The sequence below is a fragment of the Lolium perenne genome, chromosome 3, assembly GCF_019359855.2.
Source record: "Lolium perenne isolate Kyuss_39 chromosome 3, Kyuss_2.0, whole genome shotgun sequence".
Taxonomy (NCBI): Eukaryota; Viridiplantae; Streptophyta; class Magnoliopsida; order Poales; family Poaceae; genus Lolium; species Lolium perenne.
The window spans coordinates 94,766,645-94,791,349 of NC_067246.2; the positions used below are offsets into that span (position 1 = coordinate 94,766,645).

A 24,705-nucleotide genomic window follows, 5' to 3' on the forward strand; every position below is an offset into this window, starting at 1 on the left:
CCGGAGACTCCTTGTCTCACGTGTGTAAAGGTGACAGTGTGTGCACCGTGTGGGTCTCTTAGGCTATATTTCACAGAATACTTATTCACTGATGAATAGCATAGTGAGGTGCTTATTTATATCTCTTTACGATTGCAATGTGTTTGTATCACAATTTATCTATGTGCTACTCTGGCAATGTTATTAAAGTAGTTCTATTCCTCCTGCACGATGTAATGGTGACAGTGTGTGCATCCGTGTTAGTACTTGGTTTATGCTATGATCATGATCTCTTGTAGATTGCGAAGTTAACTATTGCTATGATAGTATTGATGTGATCTATTCCTCCTACATATGCATGAAGGTGACAGTGTGCATGCTATGTTAGTACTTGGTTTAGTCTTTTGATCTATCTTACACTATAAGGTTACTAAAATATGAACATTAATTGTGGAGCTTGTTAACTCCGGCATTGAGGGTTCGTGTAATCCTACGCAATGTGTTCATCATCCAACAAGAGTGTAGAGTATGCATTTATCTATTCTGTTATGTGATCAATGTTGAGAGTGTCCACTAGTGAAAGTCTAATCCCTAGGCCTTGTTCCTAAATACTGCTGCGTTACTACTGCTTGTTTACTGTTTCACTACTGCTGCAATACTACCACCATCAACTACACGCCAGCAAGCTATTTTCTGGCACCGCTGCTACTGCTCATACTTATTCATACCACCTGTATTTCACTATCTCTTCGCCGAACTAGTGCACCTATTAGGTGTGTTGGGGACACAAGAGACTTCTTGCTTTGTGGTTGCAGGGTTGCATGAGAGGGATATCTTTGACCTCTTCCTCCCTGAGTTCGATAAACCTTGGGTGATCCACTTAAGGGAAAACTTGCTGCTGTTCTACAAACCTCTGCTCTTGGAGGCCCAACAGCATCTCTGAGGAAAGGAGGGGGAACGTAGACATCACATCCCACTTTCAATAGCGCATACCTAAATCAGTCGCACCCCACAACCTTTTTCTGGAACACAGATCAGATGAATCGCACTGCAGGTTGTTCAAACCATAAATCATGATAGTGTTAAGATGCAAGTTGTTCAGACCGTAAAAAAAGCTATCCAGTTCCGGCTTGTGTATTATAATCCCAGTGTTGCGGAGGAGATGGCGGTGATGATGGTGGAGATGATGATGATGGTGATGGAGATGATGTCCAGCTCGATGACGGTGACGATGGCGTCGATTTCCCCCTCCCGGGGGGAATTTCCCCGGCGGATTCCTGCCCGCCGGAGAGCTCTTTTCTCTCTGGTGTTCTCCGCCCCGCAGAGGCGGCTGTAACTCTTCGTGAGGAACCCTCTGTGGCTTAGGTCTTCGGGACGAAGGGTTTCGCGAAGAAAAGGAGGCGAAAGGGGTCGTGGGCCCCCCAAACCACATGGCGGCGCGGCCAGGGCATGGGCCGCGCCGCCCTAGGGTGTGGGCCCACCCTGGGTCCTCCTGGCCCCTCCTTCTGGCTTCCTTCGTCATCTTGAAAAATAGGATTTTTGGTATAATTTCCTCCCATAGTTGATCTTCCGAAATATTGTATTCTGACGGTGCTTTTTCCAGCAGAATCCTGGCTCCGGTGCTTGATCCTCCAATAATGATGAAACATGCAAAATAGATGAAATAACATAAGTATTGTGTCCCAATATGAAATATATCAATGAATAACAGCAAATTATGATATACAATAGTGATGCAAATTGGACGTATCAACTCCCCCCAAGCTTAGACTTCGCTTGTCCCCAAGCGAAACTGAGCTCGATAGACAGGACCACATGTTTATGGAGTGAAGAGTCGATAAATAAAATACGGACAAGAAGCATCATATTCATTCACACAGGACATTATAGTAAACAACCTCTTATAACTCATCTTGAAACAAGTATAAGGTAGTCACAAGTAAAGGTACATAAGAAATCATAATTGGTGATGGCAAACTTCGTTCTTGGTCAGAGAACAATTAACAGATTATATTTACCTCATTGAGCAGCGCTCTCATGTTAAAGTTTATAAGGCACAACTTGCATACTCAATCATAATGGTCTTTTCATGATCATTGATAACTTGCAAAGCTATATTCATTCAGATAAAACTTGTACTAAACAAGGAAGAATAAAAGACATGATGTAGCGAATCACAATATAATGGTTTGATCACAACTACTCAAATGCTTGCTTGAGATGGAGGGAAATAGGTTTACTGACTCAACATAAAGTAAAAGACATGCCCTTCGCAGAGGGAAGCAGTGATTAAATCATGTGCGAGAGCTTTTTCAGTTTTGCAATCATATAAAGAGAATAAAAGTAACATTTTGAGAGGTGTTTGTTGTTGTCAACGACTGGTAGCGGGTACTCTAACCCCCTTGCCAGACAACCTTCAAAGAGCGGCTCCCATATTATTTTCATTTTGTGTGGCACTCCTTCCAACCTTTCTTTCACAAACCATGGCTAACCGAATCCTCGGGTGCCTGCCAACGATCTCATACCATGAAGGAGTGCCTTTTTATTTTAGCTTTATTATGATGATGACACTCCCCCAACCTTTGCTTACACAAGCCATGGCTAACCGAATCCTTCGGGTGCCGTCCATCAATCACATACCATGGAGGAGTGTCTATTTAGTTTAATTAATTTGGGACTGGGAATCCCATTGCCAGCTCTTTTTGCAAAATTATTGGATAAGCGGATGAAGCCACTAGTCCATTGGTGAAAGTTGCCCAACAAGATTGAAAGATAAAACACCACATACTTCCTCATGAGCTATGAAACATTGACACAAATAAGAGATACTAAGTTTTGAATTATTTAAAGGTAGCACATGAAGTATTTACTTGGAATGGCAGAAAATACCATGTAGTAGGTAGGTATGGTGGACACAAATGACATAGGTTTGGGTTCAGGTTTGGATGCACGAGAAGTATTCCCTCTCAATACAGGTCTTTGGCTAGCAAGGCTAATTAGCAAGCATAAGAGTTGAAGGAAACAAACAAATATACATGTGATAGAAACAATCATGCATCTTCCTTGTAAGCACAAACAATCTTAACTTCAGAATAATAAGCTATGTGCTAACAAGAAAGAAAGACAATGAAACAACTACATGTATTTCTCTTTTCTATTTAAACCTCAAAGTGTTGTTGCTATTGACCAATGCTAAGTTTGCCAAAACCAAATAGATTTATTCAATGCTCCCAAAGTGATATCAATACTATCAACAAGGTAAATCATATGATAGAGATTGCAAACTAAAATAAGATGTGCAATATGTAAATGATAAGACTTCTCATTAATATTCCATAACGATAACTCACACCAAGGGATACATAGATAACCAACTAAAGAGAGATACTTCCAACTGCAACCCATCTTATATGATAACTTCCCTACTCATGATATGACACTACTTGACAATAAAAGTAAAAGGTAGTGATGATATGATACCGCGGCACTCCCCCAAGCTTGGAACAAACCAAGGGGATGCCAATACCGATGATGAATTACTCCTTTGGTGATGGTGGTGATGAATTCCTGACAAGCTTCTCAATAAGCTCCTGAAGCTCGTCAATCCTGTATATGAGGTTGCGAATCATCTCTGAATTGTGCTCGACGCGGTTAAAGAGTCTGTCTGACGGCGAGTCCCAGCTCTTGGAGTTATTTCCCCACTCTTTAGCCTCAGGCTCCTTCTCTCCTGCAGTGTTAGAGCGATCTATATCCCACAGGCTAGGCAATGCTGCCTTGGGAGTCCCTTCAATTTGATTATTGAAAATTAGATTGTGGAAGGGGTGATGAGTGCCTGATAGAGATGTTTTCGAAGCTAGGTAATGACGTGGAACCCCTCCTCCAGTGCGAATTCTTGCGCTCTTGTTTGCACTAAAAGGGTTGTCCACCACCTTGATGCTTGCGATAGTAACACGCGGGCGTGCGCGCGAATCTTCCTCCACCTCTTCTTCATCCTCTTCCTTGACGTCCTTGTCTTCCTCTTTCCACCCAAGATCTCGATCTTCTTCATCCGGAAACTCCTTGTCCTTGTTCTTGGCGACCATGATGCTTCTAAACTGAAAACAGATCATGGCAGAAACAGCTCGAAACAAAACACGTCGAGAACACGATATACGGACCTCCAGGGGTCCGAGGAATTATATAGCAAAAAATTTCGCGACATAAGGAAAGTACCAGATCGAACTAGAGTCGGAAAGGGGCGACGGGGCGGCCAAACCATAGGTCGGCGCGGGCCCAGGTCAAGCCGCGCCGCCCTACGGTGCCACGCCCTCGTGCGTCCTTTCCACTCCGTTTCGAACTCGTAATTTTTCATATTTTCCAAAAACAGCGAAAATATTGTTCGGAAAGTAAATTGCGTACTTTTCATTACCAGTACTGTTACCTATTCAAAGTCGAGTTACGCGGACTGTCAATTTGCCCTTTGATGAAAGCCTCCGGTGTTTCCACTTGAATAATATCAACATCAACATTATAAGAATCACCCGAGATATAATGCTTGAGTCTTTGTCCATTCACCACTTGCGTGGCATTGCCTTGGAGAGAGCTAATTTTAATTGCTCCTGAACGATACACCTCCTCGACAACATATGGTCCTTCCCATTTTGAGAGTAATTTTCCTGCAAAGAATCTGAGACGAGACCGATACAATAGGACTTTATCCCCAATATTAAATTCTCTTTTGATAATCCTTCTATCATGCCATTTTTTAACTTTCTCTTTAAAGAGTTTAGCATTTTCATAAGCTTCACTTCTCCATTCATCTAGAGAACTTAATTGCAACAACCTCTTATCACCGGCAAGTTTAGGATCTTTATTTAATTCTCTAACAGCCCAATAAGCTTTGTGCTCTAGTTCTAAAGGTAAATGACAAGCTTTTCCATAAACCATTTTATAAGGTGACATTCCCATGGGATTTTTATAAGCAGTTCTATAAGCCCATAATACATCCTTCAATTTACTAGCCCAATTCTTTCTAGTTTTATTAACGGTCTTTCCCAAAATAGATTTAATCTCTCTATTTGATAATTCTACTTGACCACTAGTTTGAGGATGATAAGCGGAAGCAATTCTATGATTAATACCATACTTAGCAAGAGTTTTTCTAAAACCTCCATGAATAAAATGAGAACCTCCATCAGTCATAATATATCTAGGTACTCCAAATCTAGGAAAAATAATATCTAAAAGCATTCTTAAAGAGGTCTCACCATCAGCACTTTTTGTAGGTATAGCTTCCACCCATTTAGTAACATAATCAACAGCAACAAGTATGCGAGTGTTACCTTCTGAAGACGGAAAAGGTCCCATGAAGTCAAATCCCCAACAATCAAACGGTTCAATAACAAGAGTATAATTCATTGGCATTTCATTACGTCTGGAGATATTACCAACCCTTTGGCATTCATCACAAGATAAAATAAACTTTCTCGCATCTTTGAAGAGAGTTGGCCAATAAAAACCTGATTGTAGAACCTTTTGCGCGGTTCTTTCTCCGGCGTGATGTCCTCCATAAGCACTACCATGACATTTACTCAATATCTCCCGTTGTTCATATTCGGGAACACATCTTCGCATAATACCATCCACTCCTTCTTTATATAAGTGTGGGTCATCCCAGAAATAATGCCTCAAATCATAAAAGAATTTCCTCCTTTGCTGAGCTGAAAAGGTTGGAGGCAAGTACTTGGAAACAATAAAGTTAGCATAATCAGCATACCAAGGACTGTCTCGCGAGCTCACCTTTATTACAGCCAATTGTTCATTTGGAAAACTATCATTAACAGGAACAGGATCATAAGCAATATTTTCCAATCTAGACAAATTATCAAAGAACCGGATTATCAGCACCTTTCCTATCTACAATATGTAAATCAAATTCTTGCAAAAGAAGTACCCATCTAATAAGCCTTGGCTTAGCATCTTTCTTTGTCATTAGGTATCTAATTGCAGCATGATCAGTATGAATAGTAACTTTTGAATCAACAATATAAGATCTAAATTTATCACAAGCAAAGACTACAGCTAATAATTCTTTTTCAGTTGTAGCATAATTTCTTTGAGCAGCATCAAGAGTTTTACTAGCGTAATGAATAACATTCAGTTTTTTATCTACTCGCTGTCCAAGAACAGCGCCTACAGCAAAATCACTAGCATCCCACATAATTTCAAATGGTAAGTTCCAATCAGGAGGTTCAACTATAGGAGCAGTTGTTAAGGCTTTCTTAAGAGTTTCAAAAGCTTCCTTACAATCATCATCAAAAACAAATGGTACATCTTTTTGAAGAAGATTAGTAAGAGGCTTTGAAATCTTGGAGAAATCTTTAATAAATCTCCTATAAAACCCAGCATGACCAAGAACACTACGAATACCTTTAACATCCCTCGGATAGGGCATCTTCTCAATTGCTTCAACTTTAGCTCTATCAACTTCAATACCTCTCTCAGAAATTTTATGTCCCAATACAATTCCTTCATTAACCATAAAGTGGCATTTCTCCCAATTAAGAACAAGGTTAGTTTCTTCACATCTCTGCAAAACTTTATCAAGGTTTCGCAAGCAGCTATCAAAAGAATTCTCATAAACGGAAAAATCATCCATGAATACCTCTACAATACTTTCACAAAAACCATGAAAAATAGCAGACATGCATCTTTGAAAAGTAGCAGGAGCATTACATAAACCAAAAGGCATGCGTCTATAAGCATAAGTTCCATATGGACAAGTAAAAGTGGTTTTCTCTTGATCTTTAGCTTTAACAGCAATTTGTGAAAACCCGGAATAACCATCAAGAAAACAAAAATGAGTATTTTTAGACAATCTTTCTAGCATTTGATCAATAAATGGTAAAGGGTAATGATCTTTCTTAGTAACTTTATTAACTTTTCGAAAATCAATGCACATTCTATACCCTACAACTACTCTTTGAGGGATGAGCTCATCATTATCATTAGGCACAACAGTCATTCCTCCTTTCTTGGGAACGCAATGTACAGGACTAACCCATCTACTATCAGCAATAGGATATATAATACCAGCTTCAAGAAGTCGTAATACCTCATTTCTTACCACTTCCTTCATCTTCGGAATTAGACGACGCTGATGTTCAACAACAGGCTTCGCATCATCTTCCATATTAATAGCATGTTGGCAAATAGAAGGAGAAATCCCTTTCAAATCATCAAGAGTATAGCCAATAGCTCCTTGGTGCTTCTTCAATATTTCCAATAACCTTTCTTCCTCAATCTCTGAAAGCTTAGAACTAATAATAACAGGATATATTTTCTTATCATCAATATGAGCATATTTAAGGTTATCAGGCAAAGGCTTTAAATCAAAAATAGGATCTTCCTTTGGTGGCGGTGTTGTACCCAGATCTTCCACCGGTAAATCATGCTTGAGAATAGGTTGGCGAAGAAAAATTTCCTCAAGCTCATCTCTTTCTTTCCTAAAAACTTCACTCTCGCTATCCTCCAAATGTTGCTGCAAAGGATTATTAGGAACAAGAACAATAGATGCACATTGCTCCATTTTAAAATCATTACTAGGCAAGTCAGCTTTATAAGGAGTTTTAGTAAATTTAGAGAAGTTAAACTCATAAGATTCACCAGCAAATTTACTCAAAATTTTCTCTTTCTTGCAATCTATAATAGCTCCACAAGTATTTAGAAAAGGTCTACCGAAAATAATAGGACAATAATCACTAGCAGAACCAAGTACCAAAAAGTCAGCAGGATATTTAATCTTACCGCATAAAACTTCCACATCTCGAACAATACCAATTGGAGAAATAGTTTCTCTATTAGCCAGCTGAATAACCACATCAATATCTTCAAGTTCGCAAGAATCAATTTCGTGCATAATCTCCGTGTAAAGCTCATAAGGAATAGCACTAACGCTTGCACCAATATCACATAATCCATAATAGCAATGATCACCAATTCTAACAGATAGCATAGGAACACTAGCTTGTTTGGGTTTATTAGGATGTGAAACAATATTAGAAGCATCTTCACAGAAAATAATATGACCATCCTCCACATTTTCAGTCACAAGATCTTTAATTATTGCAACAGCAGGTTCAACTTTTATTTGTTTTTCAGGTTCTACAGGTTTCTTTTCACTTTTATGAACCGCACTATTTATAACAGAGTACTCCTTCATTTTAGCAGGGAAAGGAGTTTTTTCAATATAAGCTTCAGGAATAACATGATCAGCAGTTTCAACTACAACACATTTATTAATAGATGAATCAATTTTATCTTTATACGGTTCATGATACTTATCAAAATTCTTCTTAGGCAATTCATAATGAGAGGCAAAAGCTTTATAAAGATTTACAAAGAACTTGAGAATCAAGACCATATGTAGCACTCATATTACGAAATTTATCAGTATCCATAAAAGCTTCAATGCATTTATAATCATAAATTATACATGATTCTCTATCCTTGTCGTTCTCCCAACCTTCAGTATTTTCTTGGATTCGATCAAGAAGGTCCCTTTTAAACTCTTCTTTGTTGCGTGTAAATGATCCAGAACAAGAAGTATCCAGCAAGGTCTTGTCTTGAAAAGAAAGTCTTGCATAGAAATTATCAATAATAACATTACCAGGAAGCTCATGAATGGGGCATTTGAGCATTAAAGACTTCAATCTCCCCCAAGCTTGGGCAATACTCTCTCCATCATGAGGCCAAAAATTATATATGCGATTCCGATCCTTGTGAATTTCACTTGGAGGATAGAACTTAGAATAAAACCGGGGCACAATATCATTCCATTCAAGAGAATCCCCATTATCCAGTAATTTATACCAATGCGCCGCCTTACCGGACAGCGATAAAGAGAATAGTTTCTTCCTCACTTCATCCATAGCAATACCTGCACATTTGAATAACCCGCATAATTCATGCAAAAACAGTAAATGATCACCGGGATGGACAGTTCCATCCCCTTCATAGCGGTTATCCATAACACGTTCAATAATTTTCATAGGTATTTTATATGGTATCACTTCCTCACCTAGCGCCTCATCCACTACCGTTGCAGTAGTAGTAGATTTCCCAAATAAAAATTGAAGAGAAGATCTCTCCATGATGACTTATGGCAGCAGGCAGAAATAAAATCAGCACAACAGTAAAGGTTTTCCTTACCAATTCCACTTACCAATAGCGCTTCACTCCCCGGCAACGGCACCAGAAAATAGTCTTGATGACCCACAAGTATAGGGGGTGTATCGTAGTATCTTCGATAAGTAAGAATGTCGATCCCAACGAGGAGCAGAAGGTGTTGACAAGCAGTTTCGATGAACGATTCACTGTAAATGCTCACAGACAAGTATTCAGGGGGTTTAGATGTAACAGTTGAATAAAGTACGAGTAATTAAAGTGCGAGAGTAACAATTGCAGCGAGTGGCCCAATCCTTTTTAGCACAAAGGACAAGCCGGTTTGTTTACTTATAATGACCAAACGTTCTCGAGGACACACGGGATTTTAGTCTAGTGCTTTCGCTACATACGGCTAAATAATCTTCATTGTTATGATAAGTGTTGTGTGGGTGAACCTATGCTAATGCACCGCCCTTCCTAGGACTAATACATACTTGTGATTATACCCCTTGCAAGCATCCGCAACTACAAGAAAGTAATTAAGAATAAATCTAACCACAGCCTTAAACTCTGAGATCCTGCGATCCCTCCTGCATCGATATACCAACGGGGGTTTAGGTTTCTGTCACTCCGGCAACCCCGCAATTGGCAAACGAATACAAGATGCATTCCCCTAGGCCCATAAATGGTGAAGTGTCATGTAGTCGACGTTCACATGACACCACTAGAAGAATAACACCACAACTTAAATATCATACCATTGAATATTACTCAACCATAGTTCACTACTAACAGTTAGACTTCACCCATGTCCTCAAGAACTAAACGAACTACTCACGAGACATCATATGGAACATGATCAGAGGTGATATGATGATGAATAACAATCTGAACATAAACTTGGTTCAATGGTTTCACTCAATAGCATCAACAACAAGTATGAATAGATACCGGGAGAGTTTCCCCTATCAAACAATCAAGATCAAACCCAAATTGCTACGGCGGTGACGAGGTGCTGCGGAGGAGATGGCGGTGATGATGGTGGAGATGATGATGATGGTGATGGAGATGATGTCCAGCTCGATGACGGTGACGATGGCGTCGATTTCCCCCTCCCGGAGGGAATTTCCCCGGCGGATTCCTGCCCGCCGGAGAGCTCTTTTCTCTCTGGTGTTCTCCGCCCCGCAGAGGCGGCTGTAACTCTTCGTGAGGAACCCTCTGTGGCTTAGGTCTTCGGGACGAAGGGTTTCGCGAAGAAAAGGAGGCGAAAGGGGTCGTGGGCCCCCCAAACCACATGGCGGCGCGGCCAGGGCATGGGCCGCGCCGCCCTAGGGTGTGGGCCCACCCTGGGTCCTCCTGGCCCCTCCTTCTGGCTTCCTTCGTCATCTTGAAAAATAGGATTTTTGGTATAATTTCCTCCCACAGTTGATCTTCCGAAATATTGTATTCTGACGGTGCTTTTTCCAGCAGAATCCTGGCTCCGGTGCTTGATCCTCCAATAATGATGAAACATGCAAAATAGATGAAATAACATAAGTATTGTGTCCCAATATGAAATATATCAATGAATAACAGCAAATTATGATATAAAATAGTGATGCAAATTGGACGTATCATGATCCACTTAAGGGAAAACTTGCTGCTATTCTACAAACCTCTGCTCTTGGAGGCCCAACACTGTCTACAGGAAAGGAGGGGGAACGTAGACATCAAGCTATTTTCTGGCGCCGTTGCCGGGGAGGAAAGGTAAAAGGTACTCACACTCCGGATCTCGGCTACTAAGCTATTTTCCGGCGTTGTAAGTACTCGAAGTTATTTCCTTTAGATCCTGCAATTGCATCTTTTTGTTTCTTGTTTACACTAGTTTGGCATAATGGACAACAATGAGCTTCTTATTCTATTTCCTGATTTAAAACATGGATTGTTTGATGCGAAAATTAAAAAACCTACGGAATCTTATTTGCATGCTGGTAGTAATATTAGTATGAACGCTTTGAACACCATTATTGATAATAATATAGAAAGTTCTAAGCTTGGGGAAGCTGGTTTTCATGATCTTTTTAGTCCCCCAAGCATTGAGGAGAAAATTTTCTTTGATGATACTTTGCCTCCTATTTATGATGATTATAATGATATTGGTCTTTTAGTGCCACCTACTATGGAGAGTAAATTTTGTTGTGATTATACTATGCCTCCAACACTTGATGAGAATAATAATGATAGCTACTTTGTTGAATTTGCTCCCATAACAACTAATAAAATTTATTATGCTTATGTGGAGAGTAATAATTTTATGCATGAGACTCATGATAAGAATGCTTTATGTGATGGTTATATTGTTGAGTTTTCTCATGACACTACTGAAAGTTATTATGAGAGAGGAAAATATGGTTGTAGAAATTTTCATGTTACTAAAATGCCTCTCTATGTGCTGAAATTTTTGAAGCTACACTTGTTCTATCTTCTTATGCTTGTTACTTTGCTTTTCATGAACTTGTTTATTTACAAGATTCCTATGCATAGGAAGCATGTTAGACTTAAATGTGTTTTGAATTTGCCTCTAGATGCTCTCTTTTGCTTCAAATACTATTTCTTGCGAGTGCATCATTAAAACTGCTGAGCCCATCTTAATGGCCATAAAGAAAAGAACTTCTTGGGAGATAACCCATGTGTTATTTTGCTACAGTACTTTGTTTTATATTTGTGTCTTGGAAGTTGTTTACTACTGTAGCAACCTCTCCTTATCTTAGTTTTGTGTTTTGTTGTGCCAAGTAAAGTCTTTGATAGAAAAGTAAATACTAGATTTGGATTACTGCGCAGAAACTGTTTTCTTGCTGTCACGAATCTGGGCCTAATTCTCTGTAGGTAACTCAGAAAATTATGCCAATTTACGTGAGTGATCCTCAGATATGTACGCAACTTTCATTAAATTTGAGCATTTTCATCTGAGCAAGTCTGGTGCCCTTTTAAAATTCATCTTTACGGACTGTTCTGTTTTGACAGATTCTGCCTTTTATTTCGCAATGCTTCTTTCGCTGTGTTGGGTGGATTTCTTTGTTCCATTACCTTCCAGTAGCTTTAGGCAATGTACAGAAGTGTTAAGAATGATTGTGTCACCTCTGAACATGTGAGTTTTTGATTATGCACTAACCCTCTAATGAGTTTGTTTCGAGTTTGGTGTGGAGGAAGTTTTCAAGGATCAAGAGAGGAGGATGATATACTACGATCAAGAAGAGTGAAAGCTCTAAGCTTGGGGATGCCCCGGTGGTTCACCCCTGCATATTCTAAGAAGACTCAAGCGTCTAAGCTTGGGGATGCCCAAGGCATCCCCTTCTTCATCGACAACATTATCAGGTTCCTCCCCTGAAACTATATTTTTATTCCATCACATCTTATGTGCTTTGCTTGGAGCGTCGGTTTGTTTTTGTTTTTTGTTTTGTTTGAATAAAATGGATCCTAGCATTCACTTTATGGGAGAGAGACACGCTCCGCTGTAGCATATGGACAAGTATGTCCTTGGTTTCTACTCATAGTATTCATGGCGAAGTTTCTCCTTCGTTAAATTGTTATATGGTTGGAATTGGAAAATGATACATGTAGTAATTGCTATAAATGTCTTGGGTAATGTGATACTTGGCAATTGTTGTGCTCATGTTTAAGCTCTTGCATCATATGCTTTGCACCCATTAATGAAGAAATACATAGAGCATGCTAAAATTTGGTTTGCATATTTGGTTTCTCTAAGATCTAGATAATTTCTAGTATTGAGTTTGAACAACAAGGAAGACGATGTAGATTCTTATAATGTTTACAATATATCTTTTATGTGAGTTTTGCTGCACCGGTTCATCCTTGTGTTTGTTTCAAATAACCTTGCTAGCCTAAACCTTGTATCGAGAGGGAATACTTCTCATGCATCCAAAATACTTGAGCCAACCACTATGCCATTTGTGTCCACCATACCTACCTACTACATGGTATTTTCCGCCATTCCAAAGTAAATTGCTTGAGTGCTACCTTTAAAATTCCATCATTCACCTTTGCAATATATAGCTCATGGGACAAATAGCTTAAAAACTATTGTGGTATTGAATATGTAATTATGCACTTTATCTCTTATTAAGTTGCTTGTTGTGCGATAACCATGTTTCTGGGGACGCCATCAACTATTCTTTGTTGAATATCATGTGAGTTGCTATGCATGTCCGTCTTGTTTGAAGTAAGAGCGATCTACCACCTTATGGTTAAGCATGCATATTGTTAGAGAAGAACATTGGGCCGCTAACTAAAACCATGATCCATGGTGGAAGTTTCAGTTTTGGACATATATCCTCAATCTCAAATGAGAAAATTATTAATTGTTGTTACATGCTTATGCATAAAAGAGGAGTCCATTATCTGTTGTCTATGTTGTCCCGGTATGGATGTCTAAGTTGAGAATAATCAATAGCGAGAAATCCAAAATGCGAGCTTTCTCCTTAGACCTTTGTACAGGCGGCATAGAAGTACCCCTTTGTGACACTTGGTTAAAACATGTGCATTGTGATGATCCGGTAGTCCAAGCTAATTAGGACAAGGTGCGGGCACTATTAGTATACTATGCATGAGGCTTGCAACTTGTAAGATATAATTTACATGATACATATGCTTTATTACTACCGTTGACAAAATTGTTTCATGTTTTCAAAACCAAAGCTCTAGCACAAATATAGCAATCGATGCTTTCCTCTTTGAAGGGCCTTTCTTTTACTTTTATGTTGAGTCAGTTCACCTATTTCTCTCCACCTCAAGAAGCAAACACTTGTGTGAACTGTGCATTGATTCCTGCATACTTGCATATTGCACTTGTTATATTACTTTGCATTGACAAATATCCATGAGATATACATGTTACAAGTTGAAAGCAACCGCTGAAACTTAATCTTCCATTATGTTGCTTCAATGTCTTTACTTTGAATTATTGCTTTATGAGTTAACTCTTATACAAGACTTATTGATGCTTGTCTTGAAGTGCTATTCATGAAAAGTCTTTGCTATATGATTCACTTGTTTACTCATGTCATTACCATTGTTTTGATCGCTGCATTCACTACATATGCTTTACAAATAGTATGATCAAGGTTATGATGGCATGTCACTCCAGAAATTATCTGTGTTATCGTTTTACCTGCTCGGGACGAGCAGAACTAAGCTTGGGGATGCTGATACATCTCCGATGTATCGATAATTTCTTATGTTCCATGCCACATTATTGATGATATCTACATGTTTTATGCACACTTTATGTCGTATTCGTGCATTTTCTGGAACTAACCTATTAACAAGATGCCGAAGTGCCAGTTCCTGTTTTCTGCTGTTTTTGGTTTCAGAAATCCTAGTAACGAAATATTCTCGGAATCGGACGAAATCAACGCCCAGGTTCCTATTTTCACCGCAAGCATCCAGAACACACGAGAAGGACCAGAGGGGGGACACTGGGCCCCCAGACCATAGGCCGGCGCGGCCCAGGCCCTGGCCGCGCCGCCATATGGTGTGGCCACCCCTTCAGCCCTCCTGCGCCGCCTCTTCGCCTATTTAAAGCCTCCGTCGCGAAAACCCTGATGCGTTCGACGAAACCCACAGAAACCTTCCAGAGCCGCCGCCATCGCGAAGCCAAGATCTGGGGGACAGGAGTCTCTGTTCCGGCACGCTGCCGGAATGGGGAAGTGCCCCCGGAAGGCTTCTCCATCATCACCACCGCCATCTTCATCACCGCTGCTGCTCCCATGAGGAGGGAGTAGTTCTCCATCGAGGCTCGGGGCTGTACCGGTAGCTATGTGGTTCATCTCTCTCCTATGTACTTCAATACAATAATCTCATGAGCTGCCTTACATGATTGAGATTCATATGATGATGCTTGTAATCTAGATGTCATTATGCTAGTCAAGTGAGTTTTACTTATGTGATCTCCGGAGACTCCTTGTCCCACGTGTGTAAAGGTGACAGTGTGTGCACCGTGTGGGTCTCTTAGGCTATATTTCACAGAATACTTATTCACTGATGAATAGCATAGTGAGGTGCTTATTTATATCTCTTTACGATTGCAATGTGTTTGTATCACAATTTATCTATGTGCTACTCTGGCAATGTTATTAAAGTAGTTCTATTCCTCCTGCACGATGTAATGGTGACAGTGTGTGCATCCGTGTTAGTACTTGGTTTATGCTATGATCATGATCTCTTGTAGATTGCGAAGTTAACTATTGCTATGATAGTATTGATGTGATCTATTCCTCCTACATATGCATGAAGGTGACAGTGTGCATGCTATGTTAGTACTTGGTTTAGTCTTTTGATCTATCTTACACTATAAGGTTACTAAAATATGAACATTAATTGTGGAGCTTGTTAACTCCGGCATTGAGGGTTCGTGTAATCCTACGCAATGTGTTCATCATCCAACAAGAGTGTAGAGTATGCATTTATCTATTCTGTTATGTGATCAATGTTGAGAGTGTCCACTAGTGAAAGTCTAATCCCTAGGCCTTGTTCCTAAATACTGCTGCGTTACTACTGCTTGTTTACTGTTTCACTACTGCTGCAATACTACCACCATCAACTACACGCCAGCAAGCTATTTTCTGGCACCGCTGCTACTGCTCATACTTATTCATACCACCTGTATTTCACTATCTCTTCGCCGAACTAGTGCACCTATTAGGTGTGTTGGGGACACAAGAGACTTCTTGCTTTGTGGTTGCAGGGTTGCATGAGAGGGATATCTTTGACCTCTTCCTCCCTGAGTTCGATAAACCTTGGGTGATCCACTTAAGGGAAAACTTGCTGCTGTTCTACAAACCTCTGCTCTTGGAGGCCCAACACTGTCTACAGGAAAGGAGGGGGAACGTAGACATCACATCCCACTTTCAATAGCGCATACCTAAATCAGTCGCACCCCACAACCTTTTTCTGGAACACAGATCGGATGAATCGCACTGCAGGTTGTTCAAACCATAAATCATGATAGTGTTAAGATGCAAGTTGTTCAGACCGTAAAAAAAGCTATCCAGTCCCGGCTTGTGTATTATAATCCCAGTGTAAAAATTGCAGGGGAGTAATAATCTAGGGCACTAACCTGAACAAGATCCATTTGAATTGTAAGTGGACATACTTCCAAGATAAAGAAAGGAAGCGGGGGACATGCGGATGGGCAACATCAGTAACCATTAGGCATATGGCCAAAAAATAACCAAGTTGATGGGCAACATAGTCAAGTTAAAAAATCTGCAGGAACGTAACACTTAGTCACTCATGTTAAACAAAGCATATTCAGTATAAAAACACATTACAGAGAAACAAAAAAATTGACCAACGAAAGTACAGATAAAATGAGTTCAGAAAGCCTCAAACACAAAAAGTTATTTATGAGTTCATTTATTTGTGCACATGGATCAACAAACAAAAGTACGAAACCATCTGCGGAAAGATTATTGGGCCAATTAAAAATTACAATACCAAATAACGCTATTGTGCATGGTAATGATGTGATTTACAAACCCAAACCTAATGAAGAAATATACAGTACATTATTCCCTCATATCAAAATGGCCAAACCTTTAAAGCAAGGGGCTCGTGCCATAAGTCCAAACATGGCCATAGTAGCACCTGCAGCTAGAACACGGATACCAGCGAGAGAGCAAGAAAACAATCAAACCAACCATCGATGATACATAGAGCTCTTCGGCAAGTTAGAGCTGGCAGGACATAAATTAAACAATAGAGAAGTATCAGCGCCGCAAGCAGAGAGTATCTACAAAGACCAAGTGGAGCCAAAAAAAAAGTACAAAGAAACATGAACATGCAACTAATCTTGAGCGAGTTGAGCATTAATGCCTACAAACTTTAAACCTTGAAGGGTTGAAGGCGAGTGGATCAGGGGTAATATTTGTATTCAAGTGCACTGCTAGATGGCAGACCATCACCCCTAATGTTTATAATTCACGAAGTACTCAGTTACTATTTCTATTTCATATAGATCATAACATCAAGATAAAATGGTTTGGCTTTTCTGCATGATAGATCAATATTCTTCAATTGTATAAGGAGGGTTTCACCTTTGAACTGAACATCTTGCAGCGTCTTCCTACAAATGTTTGGCGCAATGTTGGCCAACCAGACCGTCTCGTTTATTACCTGTAAATCACGAGGCAGAAATCAGTAGCATTGCATTTCTTCAACAAACCATAAAGACAAAAAAAACATCAGAATACATAACCAGATGGCCACACATAAATTGCTACTGATATTCTGGTAGGACATGACCTATCTCTACGGTATGTCTACAAAAGTGTCAATAACTGCATATTTGTCTTCAGATGACCAAGGATTGATATGAAACAAATTTGGGGAAAATAGCCTGGCATGTCAGGACAGGGATTGATATGAATTGAATATATTTTTTACACGCTGATTTGTTACAGTTACCCACATAAAATTGGCAACCAACTACAGATGTATGAATGGAGTATATTAGAGTGTACCTTGTACATTGTCAGCATCGTCCAATAAAATAATGACATATTTATGCAAAGGAATAAGCTCAAAAAACCCAGAGAAAGTGCAGGGACCCAATTCGTAGGTGCCTTTTGCTTGGCCGCGTGCCTCTCCACCCGATTCTCATATGTACCTTTCCTGCTTCACACACGCAATTACAGATATAACGAATCGGTTCCTCCTCGACAACACTAAATCAGTCTGAAACATAAAACATGCAGTGAAAAGTTCAGAAAATCTGCACGTGATGAGAAATTAAGGAGATGGAAAGAGGAGAAAAATGACAGAAAGAATCTCAATTCGTGAGATGAAGTCGCTCATGTCCGTTCCATTGGCTCGTCTCAGCGCATGCCACGGAGGAGGCAGCCCGAGGAGGCCTGAGTGACCGCGCAGGGCGGAAGGTCGGGAGCGGCGTCCCGGGCATGGACATAAACCGCACCGCCTGCATTGCCCGTCCACACCGGCGACGATGACGACGGGCTTCTTCTTGGTACATGGCGGCATCGATCCGGTGGAGCCGTAGTATAGGACCTCCAGCTGCACGATGCAGCACCCCGACCTTATGATATCGTGACCAAATCCTGCTACTCGAGCTAACACAATCTTATCCCAAGCCATTTTTCTATGAAGACAAGATGTGATCCCAGCACAACGACCCTGCTCTAACTGTGCTACCCAATCGAGACAGAACAACAAGAAAATCATCGGATTTGATGCTCACCTTAAGAACCGAGTTGCAACTATCTGGGGACGGCGGAGCGGCTTCGCTGCGAATCGCGGTGGGCGTCGCGCTGCGGCACTGGCGTGGTGCCTGCCACCACCGGGGCAACGGGGTGACGTAGCAGCGTCGCGATAGCGTCGATCTAGAGTTGACGGCGACGACGTAGTGACAGATGGACGCCCGCGTGAGGTGGAGAGTAGAAGGCCAGCACGGTCGTCTATAGCCGACCTCTAGATCGCGTGCGCGTGGAAGTAACCAGGGATGATATATGGGGAGAGGACGGAAGAAGGCGGCGAGCGACGGGCTGTGGTGAATTTGGGGTCTGGGGCGGTAGGTCAATCTTGTAGAAGGCAGGGGAGTACTCTCTACCGTAATTAGTTGTGACATTAATTAGTATCGTGCATAATTTGGGGTATTGTTTGATTGGGGGCGTGATTTGGCCAGATTTCAGAGAGAGGGAGAAGGCGCGACGGGCGGAACGAGACCGAGGAAGGACGACGAAAGGAGTTGACCTACTGCGAGGTGTTAGTTCTTTTTAAGTAGTGTAGATAATTAGTTGTGTAATTGGTGGAGTTTCCTTTCTAATGGTACTCAATTTTGATGGTGCGGAGATTCCTTTCCGATTTCCTTTACTTTCCTTTTCCTTTCGGATGTGCGGTGATTCTATTCCTTGATGATACAGTGATTAATTGTTTGATGGCGCGGTGGAAGGGTAAAAAGATCATATGAAAAATATGTAGGACGAAACCTCCGACCGGAGGAAACAGAACCAGTTCCTCCTTTTTATATAGTAGAGATAGAGATAGAGAGTAGAGATATAGTAGAGATAGAGGTAGAGAAAACTGTCAGAAAACCGGAGCAGGAAACTGGAATACCAACCGTCCAGATGGATCTAGTGTGCCTGGCTTAACAGTTTGGTTCCTTGCGGGCGGCGAGCCAGATAGAGGCTGCTTAACACTACGATGGGCTTCGTCGCTCCTGGCTGGCCCAGCCCAGCCCATGTGTGCTGTTGCCCTTCCAAGCCGTGGGCCTCTTTGATTGGCCTTCTGGTGGGGAAGACATAATACCCGCATGTTCCACAAAGAAACACTTCTCAGCAGAGAACTAGTAAAAGGGGAGTCTATTAGCCACCCGAGAAAGTCAGCCTTTGCAATCAAGGCGATAACTGCAAACTATGAAACTGCTAATAAGAATTCTGTTGAGAAAGAGATTAAGTGGTTAAGGCCGAATAGAGGAAAGCTGAAACTGAATATTGATGCTTCATACTATCCTAATGGTTTGGGATCTGTGGCAGGGGTCTTGAGAGATAGTAAAGGAGAAGTCCAGGGGGGATTTTGTCGACCTATCGACAATCTTCTTAGCGCGGCAATGGCGGAGGCAAAGGCGTTACATGAAGGTTTGGTTTTCCTGGAGCGCTTTGGATGCTTGTCTTGCCAAGTTGAAGCTGATGCCTTAGAACTGATCCAAGCCTGTAATGGAGATGTGGATATAAATAGCCCCTATGCCGCTATTCTGGCCGACTGTTTCCAGAAAGCTAAAGAGATGGAAGAAATATCGTTTCTGCATTGTCATAGAGAAGCAAATCAAGTGGGGCATGAACTGGCAAAATTGGCATACATCAATAGAGAGAACAGGGTTTGGGAGGGTGATCCACCTGATGTTATTCTGCCCTTTGTAATGAATGATGTGACTCTGTTCACAACCCTGTAATTTGTACTCTTGTTTATGAGGCGGCAAGTACCAGACGCACTCTTTTCCTTCCAGGGTACCGAAGGGGGCTGGAAGGTTTTTAATGAGGCGGCTTGCTGACCTTAATATATATGTTATGATTTCAAAAAAAAAGAAACACTTCTCAGCGGCGATAATCTCCATCTCCACTAATATAAAAGGTCCCAGAAGGGGGCAGATCCATTAAATCAGAACCAACCAAAACAGATCGTATGGTCTAGATCAGCCCGGACGGACAACCGGACAACCATCTCCAATCGTTACATTAATTGAACAATCCGGACGAATCTCCACTAACGCATCTCCAAATAAAACCGTTACCAAAACGTGCCCACCTTCATCCCACACGTCCGTCGCCTCGCAGCTCCCCGGCCGACCTTCGTCCCCTCGCCGATCTTCACCCGCACGACCGTCGCCTCGCAGCTCCCCGGCCGACCTTCGTCCCCTCGCCGATCTTCATCCGCACGACCGTCGCCTCCCAGCTCCCTCGCCGACCTTCGTCCCCTCGCCGATCTTCATCCGCACGACCGTCGCCTCCCAGCGCCCTCGCCGACCTTCGGCACCACGGACTAGCGACAGCGCCGGCGCCCTACACATGCCAACTCGAACTGCTCCATGTCCATCAACTCACCATGGTCAATAGCTAGACCGTAGTGCGTAGTTGCCGCCAACCGCGCCAGCAAGTCCTTCACGAAGGATACCATCACGGATCAACACCAACAAGACGTCACCGCCGACACCATCGAGGATGCCGCCCAGCACCTGCCGTCGGCAGCTGCTCCTCCAACTCCAACTGCTCCAAGGAGGCTGCCTCACATCCCTGCACACGCGGCTTCACATCAAATTTCAAGGTACCGGAATGAAATAGCAATGTACAACTTACATCAAATAGAATTAAATCTTGTGACTATTAGAAAAGCACTGTACCATTTAATCATACTGACAATTTGTACGTAACAAGTTATCTTGTTGAATGAATGATAGATGAAGCTAATTCCCCTCAGTGTTGTCCAATTGAACCACCTTTCCTTCACATTTGGAATCTAACCAGAATTATAGAAAAGAGTTACAAAGAAATACAGTTAATTCAAGACTCAACTACGTGTTGTGTCAAACAAAGACACACAAGCAGCAGCCCTGCTTACACCTAAAGCCCCAAGCTATAGTTTTACTTGGTGCATACACTTCATGAGACGATCAAGTAATAAAACAAATACAAGCATCCTCTTTCTTACATCTTTGCATGCTAAAAGGAAATAAATCGTTATCATAGAGCTATTACTAGGAAAGGTTGGATTGCATCATATCCATTGTCTACAACCTACAAGTAGTGTAGGCAAGGAAGAGGAGGAGCAGAAACCAGCAAGTATATGTATGTGTACATGAGGAAGACGAATGGCCATGGTATATGTATGAGTACATCTCAAGAATCTAAAACACAATAACATAATCTTATGAATTTGATTGCCACCCCTCACCTCCTCGATTTTCTTGAATATTTTAGGCCGGTGGTCACTGGTCATGTCCTCGCACAAAATCAACATCTCTGCCTTAACTTGGAGTTGCATGGCATGCCTGATAGAGATTGGCATGCTGTATGGCCCATCAGCATTACTACCTTGAGCAGCAGCCATAAAACAATTTTAGGACAATGCAATGATATAAAAGAACTCAACTATATGTTTCAGAGCCACAGTTTCATACACATCTTGAAAAAGTAATAATTACACATCGATCATGTGTGTTGATGTCAGCTAGCAAAATCGTTGATTAGCACAAAATTGGAAACCCAGGGATCTTTTCTTCTCTACTAAAAGAAATAATTAACCATGGAAGGCGATTGATAACGCACCCAAAAATTAACTTCAAAAGGAAATTGATGATTCATCCTCTCTTATGAAAGAAAATAATATTAGCCATGCGAGTTCATTGATAACACAAGGATTTCCCATCAATAATAAATGTGCAACAAAAGGATATAAATCATTAGTTCGACCGATACACACAAGGTTAAAACTCGACATGACACGACAAGACGTATGTTACCTCATAAGTTCATTTCTGCCATGTGAGATCTCTTCTTCCCTCATTCTGGCCATAAAGTCTCACTGGACCAAGAATTCCAGCATTCCAAGTCTTGAAAATATTTTCCAACATTCTATGACAGAGAGTGGAATAAAAATGAGTATGAAAGCTCAAATAGAAGATGATTAATCGTGCGTGCCACATGCATCTAAAAAATATAAATAGCTGGGAAGAAGTTAGTACGGAAAGTGACATCACATTTGCAACCAGGATGGATGTTTGACTGCTTTCTGTAGTGGTAGCTGATAAACCTGAGAAGCTGTTATGCTTACTTCAGATTTCTTCTTAGGTTTTTCAAACTTTTATGTTTACTGTGTTTTAGAAAGCTCAAATTTTCACATATGCTGCAGTCTTTTAATACCATTTACTTTTGCAGGCAAAGGAAGCATAACAAAACATGTCATCATCGAACCGTACTCCATTTCAGGACATAACCAACGGGTAAAACCTACGTGACTAACAACAGTGACTTTGTTTAAATCGCTTGCTGTTATATAAAGTTTATTTTGTCGTACATGCAGATCCTAAAGAGGTCAAAAGGAAAAGGGATAGAGAATATTATGCTAGACATAAAGATGAGATTTCAAGGCGCCGGCGTGAAGCACGAGAACTTAAAAAACAAGCAACTATACTGGATAATCTCAATAACGATACCGCAATATGGCATACACCATCTGCTGGACAATTGGGAGTCACCCAGACACCTGCAACAGGTAATGCGTTCTTAACATCTGCTATCATATACATGGTGTGATTTTGGATGCAAGTATATATATGTCATACTAATTTATCATATGCTATCATATTTCAGGCATGGCTCCATTTGTGCAGCAGACAAATGCATCTCAACTTCCTCAACCAGATTCATGGCAATCCTATGCAGATGGTTCGCTCAACCATAAAGCAGGTAGACTAATATGCGACATTACGGAATTTACTTTACAAATATAAATATTTGGGATAACCATGTCACATTAAAATGGTACATAAAGCTCATTGAAGTAGAATTTGGGATAACCATATAAGAAAGCTGGGTAGCAATTTATGCAATTCATGCAACAAATTATAGTATGGAGAGTATACGGAAGATTACCCTTGAAACGTAGTTCACTGATTTATGTTTTCTTCTGCCTGCTCTTTGGTTCCTCACCTGGTTTGCTGCTTGCTCTTCCCTCCCTGAAATGCCATATTACTTTGAGATGGCAAACGATTCATGTACAAGCATACACTAACCAACCTATTTACATTTTGGAGAAGGCATATGAACTGAAAAGATTCAACTACTGTTATTCAGATAAAATTATCTCGCATACACAGGAAGCACAAAGCTTTCTCTGATAACCGTCTAAGGGAACTCACAGTAGCAACATCTCAACTCACGTTACAAACACAATGACATTACCATCGCAGATTCTGGCATATGGGTAGTGTTCCCTATCTTTGCATATCAGTTTTTGATTTTAACTTAGCTGAAGATTAGAATTCCTACGGCACATTAGATTCATTAATTTATTTTCACCCACAGAGAGAAGAACCCATTATAGTACATGACACAAAAAACAATCTTCAGTGCGGAAAATTGAATGCCCAATTTCCTAAACAGAGCAAGTATAGTGCAGCCAACAAATTAAGCATCGCTAAGCAAGCATTATCGGGAAGACCCAATGCAAAACCGGAACATCAAGCACAACCTAGCACTGTATTATTATTACAATTCAATATTTACAGCAAGATGCAAAAGTTAGGAGCCAGGCAATATAGCACCAGTACCTTCAGGCGTGATGAGAGGGCCTGGCCCTGGAAGCGGCGACTGAGCTCGACAACTATCCATGTACTGGAGGAGATATCAGCGGAGGAGGACGGCGAGCGCGAGCTGTAGGCGCGCGGCGACGGCTGACTCGAGGGACATGCGAGCGGGGGCAAGCTGGGTGATCCACGCCTCCGCTTCCGCCGCTGAAGAGCTCGAGCACCTCCCAGTCGCGGGTCACCGGCCGGAGGTGGTCGTTGATGTGGAGGCGTCGGTCACACGGGATGCGAGATGGGGGAGAGCTGGAGCTCGGAGGAGGGATCAGGGTGTTGCAGGGATGGGGGACGGGGTGGGTGAAAGAACATCTCTCATATTATGTTTTGTGTGTTTGATGTTAATATATAAGATACACTAATGTTTGTTTAAGTGGTGCAGAGATTACATAGATATTTAATCTTGTGTGTTGGATTTGATCGACTGTCAAAAGAAATCAGAAAAGTTGGCCAGGGCCGGATAATCCGGGCCGGATATTGTTGAAATATCCGGCCCCCTGGTTTTGGCTAAGTCTTCGAGGAAATGCGGCTCAGTATGGGGGCCGGACATTTACCCGGATAATGTCCCGGTATTGTACCAGGGCCGGATTATCCGGGCCGGATATTTTGGAAATATCCGGCCCCCCCATTTTTGGCTAAGGACTGGAAGAAATGTGGCTCAGTACATGGGCCGGACTTTTGGCCGGACATTGTCCTGGTTTTGTCCCGAAGACTGG

The 24,705-nt window shown here is 41.4% G+C and overlaps 2 protein-coding genes across 7 annotated transcripts; one reads left to right on the forward strand and one right to left on the reverse strand.

The window, feature by feature from the left end:
• The first annotated feature begins 19,447 nt into the window (after nt 1-19,447).
• LOC139837948 (uncharacterized) lies at nt 19,448-20,086 on the forward strand. The gene has a single exon (XM_071827275.1). The coding sequence runs from the start codon at nt 19,448-19,450 to the stop codon at nt 20,084-20,086; it is 639 nt and encodes a 212-aa protein (XP_071683376.1).
• Nucleotides 20,087-20,257: 171 nt separating this feature from the next.
• Nucleotides 20,258-24,284, reverse strand: LOC127341885 (uncharacterized). Of its 6 annotated transcripts, none has more exons than XR_007875965.1 (6): nt 23,960-24,284; nt 23,283-23,365; nt 22,151-22,262; nt 21,583-21,722; nt 21,032-21,147; nt 20,258-20,924 (listed from the first exon to the last, which is right to left on the reverse strand). XR_007875965.1 is itself a non-coding variant. In XM_051367827.1 (6 exons), the coding sequence occupies exons 3-6, from the start codon at nt 22,201-22,203 to the stop codon at nt 20,741-20,743; spliced, it is 489 nt and encodes a 162-aa protein (XP_051223787.1). In that variant the 5' UTR covers nt 22,204-22,262; nt 23,283-23,365; nt 23,960-24,284; the 3' UTR covers nt 20,258-20,740. The 6 variants fall into 6 exon arrangements, 3 of the variants coding, with proteins under 3 accessions (XP_051223787.1, XP_071684135.1, XP_051223788.1); XM_051367827.1 differs by having other exon boundaries at nt 21,583-21,718; XR_011755116.1 differs by lacking the exons at nt 23,283-23,365; nt 23,960-24,284 and adding an exon at nt 22,844-23,228.
• Nucleotides 24,285-24,705: the final 421 nt, after the last annotated feature.

What these genes read in the sequence shown, in the direction of transcription:
- LOC139837948 (XM_071827275.1), top strand. Translation starts at nt 19,448, where the DNA reads ATGTTCCACAAAGAAACACTTCTCAGCAGAGAACTAGTAAAAGGGGAG.
- LOC127341885 (XM_051367827.1), bottom strand. Translation starts at nt 22,203, where the DNA reads ATGGCCAGAATGAGGGAAGAAGAGATCTCACATGGCAGAAATGAACTT. An exon ending in GGCAGAAATGAACTTATGAG is followed by an intron (nt 21,719 to 22,150) that starts GTAACATACGTC and finishes TGCTCAAGGTAG; the next exon opens with TAATGCTGATGGGCCATACA. An exon ending in TATTCAAGAAAATCGAGGAG is followed by an intron (nt 21,148 to 21,582) that starts GTGAGGGGTGGC and finishes AATTCTGGTTAG; the next exon opens with ATTCCAAATGTGAAGGAAAG.